The 23591-nt window shown below is 37.3% G+C and overlaps 1 protein-coding gene across 2 annotated transcripts in view; it reads left to right on the top strand.

Moving 5' to 3' along the window:
* The window catches only part of LRIG3 (leucine rich repeats and immunoglobulin like domains 3), a 45553-nt gene extending 22881 nt beyond the window's left edge, over positions 1-22672 (top strand). The window contains exons 4-19 of one of the 2 annotated variants that reach the window (XM_068934178.1): positions 353-487; positions 1140-1283; positions 3553-3696; positions 4003-4146; positions 4567-4710; positions 6115-6195; positions 6969-7040; positions 7394-7465; positions 9781-9944; positions 13523-13843; positions 14415-14696; positions 15320-15772; positions 15991-16149; positions 17302-17445; positions 17537-17812; positions 21049-22672. In XM_068934178.1, coding sequence (XP_068790279.1) covers positions 353-487; positions 1140-1283; positions 3553-3696; positions 4003-4146; positions 4567-4710; positions 6115-6195; positions 6969-7040; positions 7394-7465; positions 9781-9944; positions 13523-13843; positions 14415-14696; positions 15320-15772; positions 15991-16149; positions 17302-17445; positions 17537-17812; positions 21049-21293 — 2980 coding nt within the window. In that variant the 3' untranslated portion in view covers positions 21294-22672. The remainder of the gene's footprint in view (positions 1-352; positions 488-1139; positions 1284-3552; positions 3697-4002; positions 4147-4566; positions 4711-6114; positions 6196-6968; positions 7041-7393; positions 7466-9780; positions 9945-13522; positions 13844-14414; positions 14697-15319; positions 15773-15990; positions 16150-17301; positions 17446-17536; positions 17813-21048) is intronic. The other variant, XM_068934182.1, reaches the window with a different exon arrangement.
* The last annotated feature ends 919 nt before the right edge of the window (positions 22673-23591 follow it).

Below are 23591 nucleotides of genomic sequence, written 5' to 3'. Positions count from 1 at the left end.
CAGATATTTCTACAACTCAGAAATAGATGATCATAGAGTTTTACTTCTTATAAAAGCTGTGAATTACAGTAACTGGATTATAATGCAAATTGTTTCTTTATGTTTGCTGGGATCTTTTTCCTTTTTTTTTTTTTTTTTAAGAAATGCTGATTGGCACATCTATAGCATTCAGATTTGTAACTTGGGATGGCTAGAAATGAATGTTTTGTTTAGAAGATATACTATATTGTATTTCTTTAACAAAAAATTATTTTCAAATAGAGGAATTAAGAAATAACTTCTGTCAGAGTGACATAGTTAACACGTGTTTACTCTGGAAATTAGTCTTTTAACTATTGTCTTTAAATTTCAGGACTAGCAACAAGATTGTCAGCATCTTATTTGAACATCTGAAACCATTTCAGAGTCTAGAAACTTTGGACTTAAGCAACAACAACATATCAGAGCTAAAAATGTCATCATTTCCTTCTTTACAGCTCAAGTATCTGTAAGTAAAACTTTGTATTATATTTTTTTTCAAGTTATTTTCAGAAAACTTGTTGAGAAACTTAAACTGGTAGCTGTATGTTGAGGGACTAAGTTTTTCAATTAGATGTTCATATTAAATATTTATTCCCACTTTCACCTCTTGAGTATAACATAAATTGCTAACTTGAATGCATTAGTTGTTGCAATGAGATATTTTAGTTTGCGGAAAGTGAAAATAATTATCTTGATAGATGTATCTTTTGAGAGAAATAATTATGTAACAAAATAACCTTAATTGGTTTAATAATTGGTTCCATCTTGAGTTACATAGAATTTTGTGGACTTTTTTGAATCTTCCCTTGATTCTTATTCAGTAATGCTGTAATGCCAGAGCTATACTGAGTGAAGATAAACTAATGCAGTCGCAACATCCTGTACTTTGGCAGCACACTATCTTATGCCAGTAATACGCTCCTGCAAAGTAGAGCAAAATTTTTGGTATTGAAATACCGTTTGACTATAGACTGAGCTGTCAAGAGCTCTAATTAGTGTGATAAATGAAATTCCGTTTAACAGGGGATAGGCAGCATAAGAGCTTTGTATTTTACTACTTGGTATTAAAAATTTATTAAATTACTGTAAATTTAACCTTCTAGACATTGTTTCAACAGGTACATTAACAGTAACCGAATAACCTCCATGGAGCCTGGTACCTTTGACAATTTGTCTAGCACACTTCAAGTATTGAAACTGAACAGGAACAAAATTTCAGCAATCCCTCAAAAGATGTTTAAACTCTCCCATCTGCAGCACCTGTAAGTGCAACCTACAATTGACTAATTGTTTTCAGATTTTCCAGTGCTTGAACTTTAGCCTTTAATTTAATGAGAGGCAGAGTGAGACAGACACAAAAAACATATTGCTACAACCCTTACTAACTGCAGCCTTATACTGAACAAAAATAGTCTTATATATTAGTGAGTTGTGAATAGTCTTTGTGTTTAAAATTACATTTGCCCATTAAAACAAAAAAATAAGGCAAGACTGGAGAAGGCTAGAGAAGGGGTAACAGCAGTTTTCCTATAAGGAGACATATGAGAAAATACTAAGTGAAGTAAACTTATACATTCTGGAGATTAGGTCAATCTTTGTGTGTTTTTGTGTTTTCATAGTTACAATGAGTGAAGGGAAAGAATTTTTTTTCAGAAAGTGTGACAATAAGCAATATGTTCAAGTAAACAGACCTCAGTCAGCTTCACTGGCACAATGTTGTCTATAAATGTTTTTCCTAATTAAAAAAATAGATAAAACTCTTGAATAGGAAGGAGATTGGGAAAATATCTTTTTTATTTTGTTTGTTTGCTTGTTTTTTGATTTGAAGAGTGCAAAAAGTTTACAGGAGGATAGGCTACTAGGACAGGACTTTGTCAAATTCTTAATAATTATTTTCCGTATTAGATAGCACAGAGTTAAAATGGTGAAGTCTCTTGGATTAACTTTGAAAGTAAAAGGTATGTGATAAAAACAGTAAAGCAGTAGAATGCCGTGACACGTTTGGAAACAGTGACTTGTATCGTATACACAAATGCAAGAAAAGTTTTACTCAAGCCTTACGGAGGAGTGTGAGAACAGTTGTACAAAGCTCAGGATTTGTTAATGATCTCAGTAGACTTTCTTCTCTTCAGATCACACTGAGGTTTTAGAAGTTGATTATGGTCTTACCTACAGAAGTTCTACTGATTGACTACTAAATCTATAGGCAGATCTAGTTATGTTAGATAGGTACTTTGCAATGAAGGCAAAAGAAATGCATTGTCCCCTGAAAGAAGTATTCGGAGGAGGAGTGGGGAAGAGCTACAGGCTATTCTTACTGCATGTGCTTTACTGCTTTTGCTCGTCTAAGGACAGAAGAGTTAGGGTAGAATGTGTCAGGCTACCAAAGGGAAATGCTAAATTCTTACAAAGCTGAAAGTTTGAAAAACAATCATGATATAAATACGGAGAGGGAAAGATTTAGTTCTTTAGTTCCCTAGGAAGAACTAGGAGAAGAAGAGATTAGGAGAGGATTCTCTTTGGTTTGGTGCAAAGCAGATTGAAAGATGAAAGTTCTTTTTGAAGTGGCAAAAGATCGCTCATTGTCCTATGAGGTCCTTTTCTTAATAATGTCTAATCATATCTCTGCATAGTATATGTTAATTGTTGCTAATAAATATAACTGTTAATTTAGCAAATGGTAACTTGTTTAAAATTGCTATTATAAAAACAAGTAACGATGTTCCTCGTGGCTACATGAGGGAGGACTTCACTTTCCACAGGGCTCAGAAAGCTGTTTGCAGTTGGTACAGGTGTTGAGCTGAGGAGGATCAACAATAAGAAATTGTGTGGAGAGCAAAAAAGTATAATGTATCAGTGAGTGCTGCTGTCACTGTAGCTTGCCCTCCAACTATACCTTATCACCGCTCCCTTCTAGGATGCGTTTGGGTCCCAGCCTCTGAACTACAAAGTGTGTTTTGGGGTGGGGGGTGAATAGCAGCACTAGGGCAAGTGCCAAGACCACTTTAGGAGAGAAGGAACAATTCATAGCTAGTTGTGGGGAAAGAGGGAAGACTGTGTAAGGAATGCTCGACTCCAGATGAAAAAGAGAGTGGTTACCCAGCATAGGATATTTACTTGTGGCTTGTTATCCACTACTAAAAACATTAACTTTTTCTTTCTGATTGGTTGTTCATTGCAATTACTAGCCAAAATTAATATTTGTACTGCTGGATAAACACTAAGAACTTGCCTTTTTATTTTGAGAACGGCGCTAATCATTACATTCTAGATCACTACATTGTACATTCTTTAAATTTGAAAATCAAAGAATTACCAAGTACTTGTCCTCATTATCCAAAATACCAAGTAGTATAAGCCTGGTTAAATATAATGTATTGCAGTAAAATGTTTGAATTTTATCATAACTTGTCTCTGTCGTTCTATGTGCAGCATAGCTATTTAAATAAGATTTGTTTCCAGAGAGTGAAGAAAGATTGCTAACATGCAGATAAACTTATCCTGCTGTAACTGTAAAATTTATTGATGCAGGGAGCTGAATCGCAACAAAATAAAAAAAATAGATGGGCTTACTTTCCAAGGACTTCCAGCTTTGAAATCATTAAAACTGCAGAGAAACGGGGTTACTAGGCTCATGGATGGCGCCTTCTGGGGATTAACCAACATGGAAGTCTTGTAAGTGTAAACTTTCATACGTTCTGCAATTTGGTAGAATTGCACAGAATGAAGAGAATTGCATGATAAAATTGGAAGGTTTTTTTTGAATTAAGCTGTTCCGGCATGGTTTGAAAAGCACCAAACATTAATACGTGAATATATAAAACAGCATGTTCTGAATGCATGCATACAGCTGTAAATGTAAACTAAGTATGCAGCTATGTAGCCAGTAGCATGAAGTTAGATGTAGACCCATGGCACAGCATGCGCTTTTGTGAGTTTCTGAACTTTATGCTTTTTGTCTGTTTGTCTGTGTATGTGTAGGCAGCTGGACCATAACAACTTAACAGAGGTAACCAAAGGCTGGCTTTATGGCTTGCTGATGCTGCAGCAACTCCATCTCAGCCAAAATGCCATCAGCAGGATCAGTCCTGATGCCTGGGAATTTTGCCAAAAACTCAGTGAGCTGTGAGTAGCTTTTATTTTATTCCAGTTCTGAAAACAGGATACATGCCAAAGCATGAGCTTCTTACCACTGATCTGTGAATTTTTCATAACAAAGTTTCCAAGGTGACAACAACTTTTTTGTGTGAGACAGTTATATTTTGTTGAAAGAAGTGGAAGCCAACCGTGACTGCTTCATTTTGCTGTGGCAGTTGTACTAAAGCTTTGACACAGTCATTTTCAAATGAAAGAAATCTATTCTGCAGTAATTGGTGAATTATTGGAAATACTACACAACTTCTATAATCAAAAATTATGTAGTAAGTTTTGTGATAGTTGTCATGGAAAGAATTTTTCCGCCAACTGAAAATTCACCTGGGTTGAACTGAGTCATAAACACTCCAGAATAAACATTAAGATACATTTTTTTCCTTGAACTTGCAGAGATTTGACGTTCAATCACTTAGCAAGGTTAGATGATTCAAGCTTTGCTGGTTTAAGCCTACTAGTTGGACTGCACATTGGAAACAACAAAGTAAACTACATTGCTGATTGTGCCTTCCGGGGACTTTCCAGTCTGCAGACTTTGTAAGTTGACAGAACTTGATTTTTAAGGTCTAACGTTTTCATTTTTTATTATGGAAATGTATAACTACAAACCTTATGTTAAATTCCCTAGATGAGCATATATTTTGCTTTCAGTAAGATTTTTTTTTTCCAGAGTATTTGGGAGAGGGAAGACTTTCTCTTTCTTTTAAGTCTGTACAAGTTTTACATCTCTGGAAATTTCATCTTTCTGTTTTTAACCATCATTTGAGCTGTATAATAATGGACATCACTAAAAAGAATCTCTGGGAGGAAAAAAAATAATTTGATGGTGGTAAATGTGATACGAACTTTCAGAAGCATTATCGAGGGAAAGGCATGCCTCCCTGTGAAGGTAGCAGGCAGCACTGCTATCCGCAGCTTTAGGAATCGGATTCATGGTTATATCTCTGCTGAATCAAAGTTTTCCGTTATGGTCAAAATAGGACAGAACTCTTAACACTTAAGTGTTGCTATGGATGTTGACAATTTTCCTGACTGAGCAATTGTTTTAAGCATTTGAGCGTTTTTTGAAGTATGTGCCTAAGGAAAGGGTGAGAAAGTAAATGAATCTAAAAATATTTAACTTTTTAAAAATGTTCCAATTGCATATCAATGACCCATTTGTTAGCCAGATGAATGAAACGATCACGTTTCCCTCCAGGCTTTGAAAAGGATTTTGACATTTTAATTTAAGGGTTTTACTCACATACTCACACCTTGGGCATCTAGCTAAAATGCAGTTTGGAGAGTTGTACGCTGCATTCATTAAGTATACAGAGGAGAGATGTAGGTCCTCAAGAGAGGAAGTCAGACACTTGCGAAGTGTCTTGAGCTTACAGAGTGGGAACTGTTAGACTTTTCCTCGGAGAAATTTTTTCTCCAGCTCTAACTTGTTGATTCTTTGTTGAGGTACCAGTCTTTTCACAAATATCTCCAATCTCTTTGTGTTTCACAGATAATTAAGCTTATGTTGTGGATGTCCTAGGATATCCTTCCCTTATTAATAAATCTATTCTTGTACTAAAACTTGCAAAAGCATTTTGTTGTGAAGGAGCAACAATTGATTCCCTCCCTTTCTGTCGTTCTCTTACGATATTCCTGTATCCGAGTATCTTTCCGGGGGTGTGTTTGTGAGTTTGTGTGTGTATTTTCTAAGAGTTCTTAAACTCGTTATTTTTGTGATCTTCTAAAGTATCGGTGGAAAAAGTATCCAGCAGATAATCTTCAGGTTCTCCCAGTAAAAATTGCAATGAAATGGCTAATCAGGAAAAGCCTCTCAAGATAATACTACAGAACAGCTATCTGGGAAATTGTTTTAAATGCCGCGTGCTCTTTAAGAAGTATGTACCTGGTTCTTTTTAATGACTCTTATGATTTGATTTTTGTTTTCCTGTCTTTAAACAGGGACCTGAAAAACAATGAAATATCATGGACTATTGAAGATATGAACGGTGCCTTCTCTGGCCTGGATAACCTTAGGAAGCTGTGAGTATGGCTACATTATTTGTATCTCATCTTTCCTTAAACAATTGAGTACTGGATTTAGCTTATGTCATACCTATTGCAAGGGACAAGCCCAAAGCTTGTGACAGTACGTTTTCCATAGCTTGGATGATTTTTCTCTGACCATGTTGTTCTTGATAAAATTCCATTCTATGCTATGAAAAGTTTAAAACTCTGTTCTATTCTATAAAGTGTTCCTATTCTGTAAAAGAAATTCCAGATTTTTCTGGTCAAACTAGTCTGAAATATATACTCAGATTTTAAATGTTACTAATGGAGGGGCTGATCTTGTTTATGGAAACCTTTTACAATGAATGAGATTGTCCCATAATAGGAACTGGTGGTAATTGTATTATCAAATATTACGAAGGTGTGGTGACAGGGATAGTCTTTGATAAAGTAATGCAGCATCCAGTGGAAGTGGCTTCATTGTAGTGAAAAGATGCCATTTTCAAATGCACAGCTATGAAATAAAAATGTGCTTATGTTTATACATTTAGAGTAATCCACATCACTGAACTGTATACGTTATTCCACTTCAGTAACTAGATTATAGAATGATTTTCAAAAGTGTTTAAACAGGTATATTTTAGAGATGAGATATTTTGCTGCAGTAGGGAAGGCTGAATGGTGAACATTAGTCACAGGCTAGAAATAAATGCCACAAACACAATTATTTGTTACTTTCTTCCTAGATTCAAAAATTCCCCCCATTTTATTGCATCTATCTTGCATTATGTATTTATATTTTTCAGGATACTACAAGGAAACAGGATTAGATCCATTACAAAGAAAGCATTTTCTGGTTTGGATGCACTTGAACACCTGTAAGTAGTAGAAATTCACATTTAACCTAACATTGGAAAAAGTGAATTTTGATACTTACTGAAACAAAAATAGGACTAACAAGCTTTGCTCACGACTGTTTGAGAGGGACACACTTACCTTGGTTGATGTAGTGCTCTAACAAGGTTTTTTTATTTTGGAGTTGGACTGAGTAAGAAATTTTGAGTTAAAGCGAAAATTTTATATATAAGCATGCTGTAGAACTTTATTGCTATCTCATTGGTTATTGAGCTAGGGAATCCTTTGTATGTTACTAATGTAACAGACTTACTTTAGTCTTCATGTTAAATGCATCAGGTTAATAAATCATTCTTTCCTCTATTTTTTTTTCTAGAGATCTAAGTAACAATGCAATCATGTCAGTTCAAGGAAATGCTTTTTCACAAATGAAGAAACTCAAAGAATTGTAAGTTTCTTTCTAAAAACATCACCTCAAATATAATATGTATCCATATATTTATTGTATATGTACATGTTTATATGGTTTTTATATAGCTTATGTATGTATATTTATAAAAGCCTTGTAAGATGTTTCCTGATGCAGTAGTAAATTCTCATTGCCATATCTCTGAAATCACATAATAAAGGTATATCAGTGGGTTTTTTATTTTCATGTGATGACTTTATTTAGGTGAGATAGGACAGGATGGGAGGTGTTCATTTTCTGCTACATTTGGTGTCTAGGGCCCTCAGTTTAAATGGACTGATCCTTAATAGATAATAGAGACTTTGATGTAATGCTCTATAATATGAGCAGTGCTATAACTAAGCTACAGCTTACTGGACCAGTGAAATACAGTACCATAATTCTTTTGTAAAGACCTGGTTGTCAGTGCTTATAATTGGGTCCTTCTATCCTGTAGTAGCATAGGGGCAGATCATCACAGAAGTCGTGAAGCGGTCACCAGGAAGAATGCTCTTTTAGTGGGTTTTTGTTCTTTGTCCTTTCATCCTCTTTCCCAGTTGATCAATGCATTAGATTTTACAGCTAAGTTTTGCTGAAGGGGAAAACGCCATCATTGTTCACTGTGTTTTGAGCACAGCTCATTCTTTCTGTTGCATATATCTCATTTCTCCCTTATTCATATCAGCCTTTCTGAGTCAGGTCTGTTGTCCTGATCTGCTCTATTGTATAATGTGGCAGCAAACTAAAGAGTAATAAAAAGATGCTCTTGTCATTACACGTAGAAACTGTCTGGAGCTTATCTAGAGCTTTTCAGTTATGTTCTCCAGGCTTCTGTCCTTGGTCACCTTAGCAGTTGGCTGTCTGTTTCATCTTATGGTATTATCTATTGTTGGGTGCCATAGAGAAAGCAATGATCAGCCTTCTAAATTTGGTTCGTTCAAAGAGTTCAGTTTGACGTTATCTTTATCCCTGCATAGCTCCAATTCCTGTAGAAGGCAGCAGCCATACTTCTACCCCTAGCCAGGTACCGTCTGCCTTTCCTTTACCTTGAGTTGGATGTGGTGGCGTTGCTTGATTAGTTTGCCAAACTTGCTCAGCTAGCTGGGGGGGCAATTGCTGGATTTAGCACAAGAGAAGCAGTGGAAACACAGGACTGACAAATAACTCGGAATTCTTGAGATTTTTGTCTCTTCTGAAACACCTGGTAGACATCAATTACGGCTGATGAAGATGTAGAGAGGTGATGGGAAGTACTTTCCCAGAAGTAAAATTGTTTAGTATAAATTCCTATCTAGTCATTTTATTCAGAGGCCCTGTTATCTGGAAATGGTATGACAAATACTGCATCAAGGTAGCTAAGAAGTGCTCTGTTTTCTCTCTCTTCTAAGAAGAACAAAAATGCCCTTAGCGCTTTAGTGAAAGATGACCTGTTTCATCTAGATGTGAAAAAATGAGCTGACATCCATGGGCCTTATCCATGCAGTGTTGATGTGAGAAGAGCGCATAGAGCTTCTCTTCCTTTCCTTCAAGAAACGTTCAAGAATTTTTGTGCTAATTGATATGTCTTTGTTTATGACTAAAAGTATTTCTCTCCCTGGATCTGCTTTTCCTCCAAGAACAGATAATATTGCAAACTTTGAAGAGAGGAGTTTCATTACTTAACTTAATCTACTTTTTTTAGGGTTATTCAGAGTTTTAATCCGAAACTGAGAATTCTTCCTACTTCAGCTCCTGATTCAGTATGCTTCACAGAACATCCCTTTGGTTTCTTCACGCTTTTTTCCCCTCTATGAACGTAGTTATTCACAAAAGTTAGATGAACTGATAATCAGTTCTGCAGTTGTTACAGTAGCACTGACGGTTGCTCATCTTTCCACCCGCCTTTTTAAATACTTTCCCCAATATAAATTCTGACTGAAGTGGAAATGGGGGAGTGAAATTGGCTCAAAAGTTTTTCTTGCAGAGCCATTCAGCTTTAGCGCTCAGAGCTCCTCCCTTCCGGACTGTTCTCCCTGTGTGCCCATTCTGCATGTCCCACTGCTGTTTGCCGTTTTGTAACTACTGCAGTGCAAACTTGTCCAACTGCTTGGACTCATGACAGAAACTGAGAGCAGAAATTAAAACATTTCTGCTTTGTAAAATTTAAAAGTCCTGACAATGGTATCATCACGTGTGCTAAGTAACATTGGCTTCTTTCTCTAGTAATATATTTATTAAGGTTAAAGTTTATATTATTGACTTGTGCTTGTGTGGATCTGTATTACAAACAGATAAACAAGCAAACAAGTGTTCAATGTGTATTTGCTTTTTCGCAGGCACTTAAACACATCGAGTCTCTTGTGTGACTGCCAGTTAAAATGGCTACCGCAGTGGGTGTCAGAGAACAGCTTTCAAAGCTTTGTAAATGCCAGTTGTGCCCATCCTCAGCTTCTAAAAGGCAGAAGTATTTTTGCCGTCAGCCTAGACGGGTTTGTCTGTGGTGAGTATAGCCCGTATTCCTCGTTCCATAAAACAAATTTTGCTGAATGGATTGATTTTTGTAGTGTTTTCTTTGATGTGCTTTGATTTCTTTAACAAAACGGAGGGGACTTAATATTTGCTAGCATTTGCTTCTCTGTTCCCAAACTTTGATGTAGAGGCTTGCGGCTTCGTACAAGCTGGGGAGTAACGTTTTCCTGATTCTTGTTTCACGTGCAGCTTGCTTACATAGTATACAATATGGTGTGCAGAGAAAAGCTCAGCAGTTTGTGGTGGTAAACGTATATGCTTCTAGGTTTAAAGTAGAGATATTGTTTAGATAACTTTCATTTTTAAAGGACGCACATTATGGCAAACTTAAGATGCTATTTTTGGTTTTGATTATTTCTAAATTACTTTCATACTTTGTAAGAGTTGAGATCTTCTAAAGCTGAGAAAATTTGAGGCCAGTACAGGTGATTTACCTCCAACTTTGTCCTTTCTTTATGTATACTTGTTGTCTACTTTAAAAACGATTGGGAACACATAAGTTGTTACCTGTTTTACTTAAACTGTATTTTAAAACACACAATTTCCACAGTTATGCTACCGATATTTTGCATTTCAATAGGCCAGAGAGTGAATCACAATAAAATATTTTTACTTTTAAGGCATTGCATTGTAAATCCTTAAGGGAGGAACTTATCCTCCGTCAATATGAGGTGATAGCATCCATCTCAAAATAAAACATTTTTATGTATGTGTAGTAACATTATTATCAACTATTCAAAACGAAGTGAAGCTAAACATTCAAAGTAAGCATATAAGCACCCTTGCATCATAGCTTGCATTAAAATGCTGTGATTGTGTACTCTGATACATTAAGTAGGAACTTTGAAACTCTCAGAAAATTAAGATTTGACTAGATTTCCTGTATTTTTGTTCTATACTTTTTATTTTTGTCCTACTAAAGAAAATTCAAACTTTATATACTTTAGAGAAAAAAGCTTACCATATTTGTCATAACTTTCCTCCCATAACAAATCTGATTGCTTAGTTTTTATTCTCTCTCCTCTTACCCTTTTCAGTGGCAAAGCAGGCACAGGATAGTTTAAAATAGTGCATACAAACATTTTTCTCCCCACCCGTTAGCAGTCAAATGTTTTCATATATTAATGTGAAATAACAACTGCGTAATGGATGGTGCATAATTTAGCTAGTGTTGAAAGGGGGAAGCTGACATGGACATTGCAGGAAATTACTGATTACTAGATTGCTAATGAAGTTTATATCCTATGTATGATAAATTCATTCTGGCAAGAAATTAAGTTGGAAGTTTAACATTTATAAATCTCACTTATTCAACTACAGTGGATGGTGATCGTTCTTGTAGTTACTGAATACCTGTTTTTATTTAGCTTCCAAAACTTTTAAGATATGTTAGCAAGCAGAGATGTACTAAGAGTAAGTTGTTACATTTAATACATAAAGTAATTGTGAAACAGAAGCAATCATAACCTTTTAAATACAGTGTGTGTTTCACTGTTTATTTTATTAAATCTTTACAGTGCACCATCGCTATGTCTTTGGGTGTACACACGCACCCTGCCTTTATAAGTTAAAAATGGGCACCCTTGCTGTTGCACAGAATTATGAAGAGGAGTATGATGTGTCTTGTTTGAAATTAAAATAAATAATCTTTTATATATGCTTTGTATGAATGTATAATCCTCCAAATCATGCCAAGTTACAATTTTGAAAGCAAGCAGGAGACAGGAGGGAGACATCCTAAAATTGTTAATGGAAAGCACATGTTAGGCAAGAGTTCCATATCTGTGAAGCTAAAATATAGAAAATTCATGATTCATGCTTTCTAAAACTACACCTTTCAAGCTGAAACAAATCATGAGACATGTCTATGCAAAAGATAACGCTATGCAAAGAATGAATAGATGCTTTTGTGACCTGTATTCATTACTTAAATTTAGTACAATGATGCTGAAATAGTACCATTTATGTGATGAATAGCTTATTTTTCATTATATAGTTGTCAAGTGGCTTCTGCAGAATGAGAAACATATTTTTCAAAAGAGAGTGAGCGTATGTTTGTGATACATCTGTATATATGTGTGTCTGTGTGATAATATGTATTCAGACACACACACACGCATATTTTATTCTGTTCTAGAAAAAGGGCATTGCGAGTTTTATCCTGAAATGTTCTTCTGTAGTTTGTAATATGTAGTTATTTAACTAATCCTCTCATTCCCCCTCAAAAATAACTAAAATTTTAAAATATTTTATTATTCTATTGAAAATACAGCTAAAAACAAAAGGAAGTGTGTTTAGCTCTCTTTTCACTGCAGTAATTTAAGTATGTTTTACTATGTTTTACTTTAACTATCAACTCATCGTGCAAATGATATAATTTGTCTTGGAGGGCTTAACACATGGGTATGAAGTAAGAAAACTAACCAGCCTGGGAGATTCTTATGGTCCGCACCTAGGGTCCCAGATCAGGCCATCGATATTGCTGTATAAGTAGAGCTCTGCTCCAGACTTGCAAACTATTTTGTAGGCAGCTCAAGTTCAGATGAGCTGCATATCTCAATTTTCTTTTGCAACATGCAGTGGTGAGGTTCTTCAAGAAAATCACACTTTGACCCTGGTGTGTTGTTGCCAAGACAGATGAGATATAAGAAGGCAAAGGAGCTCGGTAGAACCTGGCTATCTGCAGCACGAGCAGGGTTCGTGGTAAGGAGCAGTTTGGGCCCAGGGCTTTTCCTGCAGTGTGTGCAAAACGTGGACTTGTGTCTCTGTCAGTAGATGGAAGACATCTTGCGAATTGGAATATAGAAAACTTTTTGCTTTTGGGAGACCAAATATTTTAATGCCTGCTCCTTTTGTACCTGTGACATAGATACATTCGACATAAACAGTTCAAAAGGTGATTCATTCTGGAAACTGACAAAATGGCGCTTTTACAGTAGCTTTTCAATAGCAAAAAAGCCCCCTGGAAAATAACCTCTTGAAATTCTTGAAGGCTACTCTGCTTAACAGATTTTCGGCACTGCTTCATTTTTAAGATGGACCAGAAAGCCACAAATCACTGGAACAATGACTTTTTAAACTTGATTTTTTTGTGGGTGTGGGGAAAACCCTGGACTCTACCTTGCAGTTTCTTACGGCAGAAGAGCCGTAACTTTCAATAAAGTTCATATCAGCCCAAGGTGTTGTAAAGGTGAAGGGTAGGCTTCATGACTGACATTCAGCATAGCTCTTACAGGTATCGGGGTATTTCTCTGCTCTTTAGTGCTGCTGTTGAATAAACTGTACACACAATCTGTTTTTAAATGTGCTTTCTCTTCAATAAGAGATGACTTGGTACAATAAACTCATAAATATGGCATCTTGAAATACCCCAAAGCTAATGAAATTTAAAACGAAAGCATTGTATATCCATTTTATATCCACTTGTCTGACTCTTCTCTCAAACCTATAAAACAAGGCTTACAAACTGTTTCTGAAAGAGTCCTCAGGGCTTGCATAAATTTTACTCTTCCTCAGTCTTACTTTTTCTGTCTTCTTCCCTCTGTGCAGATGATTTTCCTAAACCACAGATCACTGTCCAGCCAGAAACCCAGTCAGCAATCAAAGGCTCCAACTTGAGTTTTATATGTTCGGCAGCCAGCAGCAGTGATTCCCCAATGACTTTTGCGTGGAAGAAAGACAATGAATTACTGCATGATGCTGAAATGGAGAATTATGCGCACCTCCGGGCACAGGGAGGTGAAGTGATGGAGTACACCACCATCCTTCGACTACGCAACGTTGAATTCAGCAATGAAGGGAAATACCAGTGTGTGATTTCAAACCACTTTGGTTCATCCTACTCTGTCAAAGCCAAACTTACAGTAAACAGTAAGTATGTTACTTTCTGTTTGTGGATTTTAAAGATAAAATCATTTTAATGAAGATATGCATACTTATTTTTTTCCCCTTCTACTCATCGTTGCCTTTTAGAAGGTCCCTTAATACACCGAGATGACTTCTTAAGGTGTATTCGGTTCCAAGATCACTATTTGTTTTCTAATCTGGCCTCATTGTGCTGAACACTTTAAGGCCATAGTACAGGAAAAAAATAACAAACCCAGTTTCAAATAAGTCTGACAAAGCCTATGTAACACGATGAGAAAGCATTCATCTTTTTCTTCTTCACAGGAGGTAAGCGTATACCCTGCATCAAGGTACTATGTAAGATCGTGAAGGAAGCTGATAGCAGAAATGAGATTTTGATCTAGGTGGTCTCACATACTTGACAACTCCCTCTCTCTCTATTTACTGGCCTCTGAAAAATTTAGGTTGTATGTTTTTCACAGATTTATAGGAACAGGAAGGGCATTCAAATTAATAATATGCTGTTTTCCAAAGAGCAAAAGTGTGTTTCATTTATCATTCATTATTAATTTTAGTATCGCTCACTTTTCTTTAGTGCTGCCATCGTTTACAAAGATCCCCATGGACTTAACCATTCGTGCTGGGGCAATGGCACGTTTAGAGTGCGCTGCAGTTGGGCATCCTGTCCCACAGATTGCTTGGCAGAAAGATGGTGGAACGGATTTTCCTGCAGCACGCAAGAGGCGTATGCATGTCATGCCTGAAGATGATGTATTCTTTATTGTTGATGTGAAAATTGAGGACACGGGAGTTTATAGCTGTACAGCTCAAAATACTGCTGGAAGCATATCGGCTAACGCAACATTGACAGTCCTAGGTAAGAAATTGTCAATCCTTAATTGCATAAATCTTCTTGAAGAACAGAACTGTTGCTGAGCACTTTAAAAATCATGCACTGACTAAAGATAATACTGTTTTCAAAGCATTCTATAGTAGTAACAATCCTCTGAAATACTGTTTACTGATTCATGGCTATAGGTAAGAAATATATACTCCAGCACACAATCACTGTTATGATACACAGTAATAAAAGTTATATTTCATTTCTCAGTGTGTATTTGAAACAGCGTTTAATATATTGAAAAAGAAAAAAGGACTGTTGCTTTTCTTTAAAGTCAGGATATTTTGTTAATTTTAACTTCCTGTCATTTTGTTACTCTTTTTAACCTAATTCTTTGCATTCTTGACCACATATGATTTGGGTTTTTTTAACCTTTGTAAGGGAAGCAAACATCCAGGTCTGATCAATTGATATTACTGTAAACTGTAGGCTTTTAGTTCAAGCTCCTTGAATGCATTTTCCCTGAGAAAATGACTATAAGCCTCATTAGGTCTTACTGATGCATTTAATTTAGTTTTCCTGTTTAGCTGTGAAGGAAAGGGACATGTTTCCATTCTTGCAAGGTCATTTCAAGCATAAAGCTTATGCTCTCTTTCCAGAAACACCATCATTTTTGCGACCTTTGCTGGATCGAACTGTAACAAAAGGTGAAACTGCAGTCCTGCAGTGTATTGCAGGTGGTAGCCCTCCTCCCCGACTGAACTGGACTAAGGATGACAGCCCTCTCGTGGTAACGGAAAGACATTTCTTTGCTGCAGGCAATCAGTTACTAATTATTGTGGACACAGATGTAGACGATGCTGGGAAATACACTTGTGAAATGTCTAACACACTTGGAACAGAGCGAGGCAATATCCGTCTTAATGTTATTCCTACTCCCACCTGTGATTCTCCTCAAAACATTGCCCCATCGCTTGATGATGATGGATGGGCCACTGTTGGCATTGTGATCATAGCTGTGGTTTGCTGCGTGGTGGGCACTTCCTTGGTGTGGGTGGTCATCATCTACCACACCAGAAGAAGAAATGAAGATTGCAGCATCACAAATACAGGTGTGTGAGCTGAAGGTTTGTGCTGGAAAGAAAAAAAAAAAAGTTGTGTTTGTGGTTAATTTGCAATAATTTTCGTATAGGAACATTTATGTATTTTGACTCAAATTCAGAAGAGTGAACTGCACGTTATCTTCAGCACTTTGCAGGCCAATTTAAAAATGCTCCTACAAATCCTAAAGTATGCTGATGGCTTTTGTGCATATTTTGCTTCACCACAGATGAAACAAATTTGCCTGCTGACATTCCAAGTTACCTGTCATCCCAGGGGACACTGGCTGAAAGGCAAGATGGATATGGTTCATCTGAAAATGGCAGTCATCATCAGTTCCTTGCATCCTCCATAGGAGGGTATTTCTTACAGCAGAGGGACAGTAATGGTAGGTGTAAAATGTTAAGCACGTTTTCCATGTTGCCTGAGTAGCAGCAGCTTGTCTAGTGTCTTTCTAAATAATGGAAATAACGCCGATGAAGCATCTTCACTGATGTTTAAGAGACAGCATGTGATTTATTGCATGTGATTGCATCAACAAGGTAGTAGCAGAAACTTGGTTCTGGTCATACAAATGACACTATGGCTTTGCTTAAATCATGAAGTTACTTTTTTCTAGCCTTGAGGGTAAATTTAAACTGATTATCACGTTTCCAAAGCAAAAATATCCAAAAGGAATTATAACAGCTTGACATGTTCTGTTTTAGCTAGAAAAGGATGCTTGTCATGGAATGTAGAGATGGATGGTAGTACCAGTGTAACTGTTAGTATAATACAATTGATTAAACTTTCCTTTTGGAAAAGGTCTTGGGGTCAGAGTATGAAAGATTTAAGGAGACTGCAAGTTAAAAGCTGCAAATTTAACATGGATACCTCTGGCCATCAAAAGTCTAGCTCATACCTGGGTTAGGGAAGAAAAGGTGCGTTGGTGGGAAGGAGCTGGAGGTGGAGATGCAGTCAAGAATAGTGGTTGGGGCAGGTGGGGTTGGAGCCGGGCTGAGAAAGCTCTGCAGTTGTCAGGTAGTGAGAGGAGCTGCCTTTCCACAGAGCAAGAAGCATAGAGCATGTCCATAGCTTTCAGGAACCACTGAGTTGAAAGGCAGCAGCTAACGTTTAGCTGTTCTAGCAGCCAGGGATGCCCTCAGACCCTCCCATCCAGAACTTTCTCACTTTTGCTCTGTGCTCCAAAAGGACGCTAGGTGACACAGCATGGCCCTAGGCGACATAGCATGTCCCTGGCTTCCAGTGCCCAAGGGAAAGTAAGTCCTCGGTTCTGGTCCCTGTGGACAGATTTATTCTGTTACCCAAGGACTGTATGATGAACTAAAGTCTAACGCGTTCTCTGTCAAGCTAATTAATTGAGTGCTCCCTAGAATTATCCTGTTCACCAGAAAGTTAGGTTAAACTTAAGCAAGCTGTAAGTATACTGTGGAATGTAATTGTATAGATGCGGTTCTGAAATGAACAAAACTTCCTCAGGAAAACATAAATTAAAGCTTAGGAAAAGACCATATGCTGACATGTCAATTATATTTTTAAGGCATTTGCCATCTAGATAATGGCAGTGAAACAGACTTGGAGGGTGTTGCAGATCCATTCATGTGCCACTATCTGGGAACCTCAGGGACTCTGTATTTAAAAGGAAACACATACGGCTCTGAGGCCTTTGAAGCATACAACACATGTAAGTTTAAAAATAAAAATTTAGTTCTACTTTGGTCTTATATTATGATAAATCTATTTAAAAAAAAAAAAAAATTTCTCATTTTCTTTAGGTTGCAGCCCTGACCAAAGAGCAGCATGCCTGGACCCTTACGAGTCTGGATATTTAAAGAAAAAGGAATGCTGTCAATACTCACCTCCATCAGAAGATCCCTTTGACCAATGTGTTGGCATTATTGGGATGCAGGCTACAAGTAGCAAACTGATTAACTCCATTTATACTCAAAATGAAGGAGCTGCACTAAAAAGCTTAAGCCTGAATTCAGATACCTTTGATTTAAATAGAAGTTTGGAACCCTCATCTATTATCAGTAACAGCACTTTTATGGGTATGTTCTAGCTATTGTTTTTATTCAAGCTATCAGTACTGTTGTCTCTCGTTACTTACTTGCAACACTAAGCAAAATTGATTTCACAGCTTTTTGTTTCCCCCTCTTGCAAGAAGTAACTCTGTAGTAGTGCTTTGATATTCATATAGCTAGCACTGTGAAAAAACAAGTTTTGTTCAACTTTGTGTGGGTTGGTTTGTGCGTGTGCCACTGAATGTAAGATGATTCAATATGTGAAATAGAGCTACTTTCAAAAAAGGTAGGTAGAGACACAGGGTGTAATTGGGGGTGGGCAGTTTGGGAGTTATTCTTGATGTTTTGCATGTGTTCTTATTTTTTTCATTTTTTTTCTTCCCTCTCCAGAGTAGACAGAACTCTACTGCGTAATAACTGTTTATGTTACTGCAATGTCTATTTTTTAAGGCAGGCACGGCATAGTCAAGTATGCAGACCTTTATGTGTAGGCTCTCCACTGCAGCATAGGAGGACAGTTAGATGCTCAGAACTCAGGCTTGTACCAGGAGTTAGTTGGGAAATGGGCCCTTTCCTGTTTTATAAAGGCTTGAGGCGTGTTGAGAAACAGAACTGACATACATTGAAAGAGTTCTCAGGTCAAACATGTTAGTCCAAGTGAGGTAGCTCACCTCCAGGTCTAACTGTGGGCCTTCTTCGCTTCTCAGATAACCTAGACTCTTAAGCAGCATTAGATAGAAAGTCCCAAATGTTTGAAGTTCAGGAAGGTAAAGGTAATTGCAATAAAGCTACTGAATGAGCAGGTTTTTAGATTAACAAGAGATCTTAATAGCAGCCTAGCTAAAAACAAAACAAACAAACCAAAAAGCTCTCACACTTACAAATTCTTCTTTCTACACACATCTCTTCAGTGATGTGATTTTTATCTTAATATAGTTGGCAGATTTGCATAAATGTTAGGATACTTCTAGTTTTTCTTACTTAAATGCATCTTCACAAACTTTAGGGCATAGCAGAAATTTTTAGCTAATGGGCAAAGGGTATGCAGCATTCCAGGAGGGCTCAGGGCAGGAATGAAGACTCTGACTTTCTATGTATGAGTATATGTGGTAATACAATGTACCAAAACTTATTTACCTTTCAAAGTAAGGCACTGTGGAAAAAAAAGCCTGCCTACCCCTCCTTTCTCTTCTCTTCTCATGGTGTGAATGACAAGAGAGTTAACTCAGGGTTTTACAGTTTTAACTCAAGTTACGGGGGGAGGCGGGGGGAAAGGGGGAGAGTGTTGCTTTAACTTTGAAGCTCACTAAATTTGAGGGGTTGGTTTGGTTGGTTTGTTTAAAATGCATATAAACACACATGTTACTTTCATCCCTGTGATATCCGAGTGCCAAATGCAGCCCTGATACCATGGATTATTTCCTGGCTCATGTGTCAACAGAGTTGTTCAAGGCCTTGATTTGCCCACTCTTCTGAGTGAACCTGTGGGAATGTGCATCACTGGGCTCTTTGTTCTCTGGGGGTGGGGAGGGAGGTAAAATCTCTGAAGTCTTCCCCCTTCAAAAGCCAGATGTTCAGACCGTAAAATGTTGCAGATGCCATGACATCTGGCAGAGGCCCTGGGACTACACACAGCCTCCTGGCTCCATGCCACTATTGCTGGGGTAGAACTGTGCAGATACAGCTTAACCAGCTGTCTCTCCTGTGGAAAATAGTTTTCCTGCATAAAGGGATATCCAGGAGGTAACATGAGCTTGAGGCTCCGTGTTGGCTTATATTCCCCTCTACCCTAAAAATCTATGCAGAGCTACTTATTTGTATTTGAGCTACCACCCAAGTTACAACACTGTTGTCTTGGGCACTTCATAATCATTAGCGCTCTTCTTTGAAATAACTTATGGTTAGATCTTGAGGTAGCTGCTGTGGAAGAAGTCTTGATATATTTCTCTTTTTTTTTTTTTTTTTTTTGTGGGAATCACTTCTTCAGCGTCATTGTCTTCAAATTCAGTCCCCTTTTTGCCCCTACAATTGCTATAAAGAAAGACAGTGGGCATTAACATCACTGTTGATGCATGAGCCAGAAGATTCACAGCTTGGATTTCCCCCCCCCCCCCCCCCTTAAGAAGCCAGGATTCATTTGCAGCTCTGATGCTGTGAGGCACATCCTTTCATGTTATGTTAGGAACAAAATTGCTCTGCAAATCATTGATGCAGATATGGACCTCATCCAAATCCATTTTTAGTAACTTCTCAAATTACAGTTTTGCTTTAAACCTTTATTTCTAGAAAATATGCAATGCTAAAAGTATGGCTGTTTGAAAACAAAATTCTCAATGATTGTAGTGTAAAGTTGCCTGTAAAAACTGAGTGTGTCAAAATCGATCTGTGGCACATGCTCCTCAGAAAATAGGTATTTTAAGTATCGTTTACAGCTACTATGGCTTGCATCGGTTGTATCTTTCTTCGGTGGAAAAAAAGAAGGACCTTCATGTCAGGGTCTTGAAGCTAACGCCTTCTTAATGGTAAAGAGTGAAAGGCACACTAACTTTTCTCTGGCTAGTGTATCCAGATAATTATTAATAAAGATTCAACTGAAATGCCAAATACTTTTTGGGCTGACTAGAATGTCTATTCTAGTCAGTTGTGGACAAAGAGATACACAGATGTGAATGGAGGGAGAATTTGGCTGGCAGAGCCAGTGAGCTGCTAGCCAGAAAAAGGACTGTTTTAGCATTCAAAATGCATGCTGGAGGGTGTTATATAATTTTACATATGTTTTTTTTTATTTTTGCCCAACTGCATACTGATGGTATGTGTCGTTCTTTTGTTTGAGAACAGGACAGGGAGACTCTTCTGACTTATGCATTAGGACATGTCTTGTGATTTCTCTGCAGTTTGGTCTGTCTTCCTTCCCTCCCCCAAAATAGAAGAATGGGATTGAGAATATTCATAAAAACAGATAATAAAATTAAGTGAAGTGTGTTGATAGCTACCCAGAACAATCAGCTCATTTACTTTGGAAACATTTTTAGTGTCTCAGCAGGCAGAATCTTGCATTATACTTGTGATCACATGGTTTTGTTCTTTATTTGGGGGGGGGGGGGGGAGAACAATAGTTAGGAAAAATCTCCTTTTGTTTTTTTTTTTTTTTTTTCCCCCCCACTTGAGTGTGTCCTTGGCTTGTGTTCTAATGTTCAGCCCTTAGCAAGACGTAAAACTGTTAGCACCAGTATTTCTGTACTTACATATTTACTGTCTTTCAGGAACATTTGGAAAGCCTTTATGGAGGCCTCAGCTGGACTCTCTTTCAAGTTGTAGGCAGCCAGCAAGTTATGAACCAAAAACATCCCGTAATAATCCTCATGCCTCATTTGACTTCGACTCAGAGGCAGATGAAGAAGGGAAAGAAAGGACAGTTTCTAGAGAAGAAAATAGCATTTATACTTACAAAGAGTCCTTGGAAAACTTTAGGACTTCTACTTTCAAATCCTGTGATCTGGATACATAGCTCCTTTTGGACTCGCGATTGATTTCTGGAACCAAAGAAATACTTTGACATACTACCTCAGTGTGGAATTTTATTTAAAAAGGGAAAAAGGAAAGGAAGAAGGGAAGAAACAAATGACATGATGCTATGAATTCAGAACAAATAAATACGTTTTTATTCAAATAAACCAGAATTGCCAAAATACTCTAGTTTTTATACAGGGAAGACATTCCTCATAAAAAAAAAACTATATTTCTAATTATTTTATAGCTTTGTTTTATGCAACTATCTTTTGTAAATTAATGGTGTAAATAATACAGCATATGTATTTCTATGCCAGACTTCATTTTATTGAAATGAGTAGTAGGTATTCTAATTTTGTACTGTTACTTGTACCTTTTTACAAATGGAAACTCCATGCTGTTTGCAGGTATCATGCATCTTATTTGCACATTACTTTTAATAAAATATGCTGCCATGTGGTCTCTGAACCACACTAGTGTATGAAGAATGAAAAGTGTGAATTTATATTTGTAGGTAGAGAAAATGCATGACGCATATGCAGCTGCCTTCTGTTGCCTGTTTACATGTTTGTCTAATACTTTTGTCTCTGGATTTCTGTTAAATATGTTCAGCTTCTAAAGATGGATGTGGTCCTGCCGCAACTACAGGTGGCTGGTAAGGTGGGTTGAAGGTATTTGTGCCAGAAAAATGTGCAAATCCTCCACTTTCCCGCTACGAAATATGTATGCACACATGCTCAATTTACATGCACACAAGGCTGAAGCACCAGCTGTTTATCCATGCATGCGTGCAAATAGAGCGCATGCATCTGGTGGTGGATATGCACAGTAGATCCACAAATACACAGCACGCTATTCAGTAAAACAAGAAGAAAATAAGGCACTAAATGTCTGTCTGGTACCATCACTCTTTTCTAAGTGGCATAGCGTACTGACTATTTGGCAAATGCTTAACATGTCCCAAGTTTTTGCTTTCCCATACCCTTTCTCCCTCTTTCCTGCTTCTGCAACCACTTCCATGCACAACATAAGACTACTGGTAATCCAAAGTACAAGATAATGTTTTCTTTGGTTTAACTTATGCTTCTGTTCTTTATTCAGCTGCCCTTTTCTGGTTATATATCAGTGAGATCTGTGCTTTATTCAGCTGCTCAGTCAAGTTGAGCAAATGTAAATTCTTGCTGAGTTAAATTTGCACTAATGAACCCCGATGCCTTTAACCATACAAGAGGATTGCTTGCTGTAAGATGGTAATTAAAACTAAGTGAAAACACTCTTTTATTTTTCTGTGTACAGATGCCTAATATTTTAAAAAGCTGTGAATCCTGCTGTCATCACTGCATTAAAACAATGAGACTCCAAAACGGTTAATATTACAGGACATCGACTTTTTATATCTGTATACTTTGAAGGTGCAAACCTACATAGTTGCCAAATCTCTTCTTTTTAAAGTAAATTAAAAGCAGCTGTTAGAATATCCCATCACTGACATCATGGCTAAAGCTAGAGCAAAGGTTTTTACTGCAGTATGTAGCTGAGCTCAGGGTTTTTGTTGTTTGTAGCCAGAAAGCTGGTACCCAGATTGCAATGCTATTTTCCTTTAATTAAGGCACCAGTATTGGAGGCAGGAAGTTAATCCATCCTTAGTCACTGGTGGTCTAAGTGTAGAGAATGGATTTTGCGTGCTTTAGTTTATCATGTTGCCAAATTTTCTGACTCTTATTGTTAATTTGTCTTCATTGCTGCCAGATGGGGTGATGTGGTGACAGACATTGCTATGGGTATTTGGTTATAATTAAGTACATTTTGAAAGAGATTAATTTTTCCGGAGTTAAGCACAAAGCTATAAGTCAATAAGGCAAGAAATCTTAAATTTGATTCACGCAGTAAATCAAGGTAATTTATCTCCTCTTCCCTCCCCTGACCCCATTTTCAGGGGATGGGAGTGAGGCAGGGGCATGATAGCTTGCATTTGTAACCAGACATTCCTTTTTTTTAAGATATGTGAAAAAGTAAAGTTAAAAACAGTAAGCAACATCTTGCATTCCGAGATTAATGATTAAGCTTAAGAATCCATGTTAATAGTCCATCGTCGAAAACAGGCTTTTAATTTGTTTCCTGTGTAGTGAAGGAGAGAGGGGACTGTTGGGAGTGTAGACAATATCACTTCTTTCTTCCTCTTTCATCTTTCCCCCCCCTGCCCCCTTAAATATTTTCTTGGACTGAGTCTTGTTAATATAAAGAACCTAGTCTCCCATGGATCCCTGTACCCAAACAGAAGTTCAGGGTCAGTGAC

This window comes from Struthio camelus, chromosome 1 (genome assembly GCF_040807025.1).
Source record: "Struthio camelus isolate bStrCam1 chromosome 1, bStrCam1.hap1, whole genome shotgun sequence".
Lineage (NCBI taxonomy): Eukaryota > Metazoa > Chordata > Aves > Struthioniformes > Struthionidae > Struthio > Struthio camelus.
Note: the sequence above shows the minus strand (reverse complement) of the source record. Positions and strands in the feature narration are given on the sequence as shown.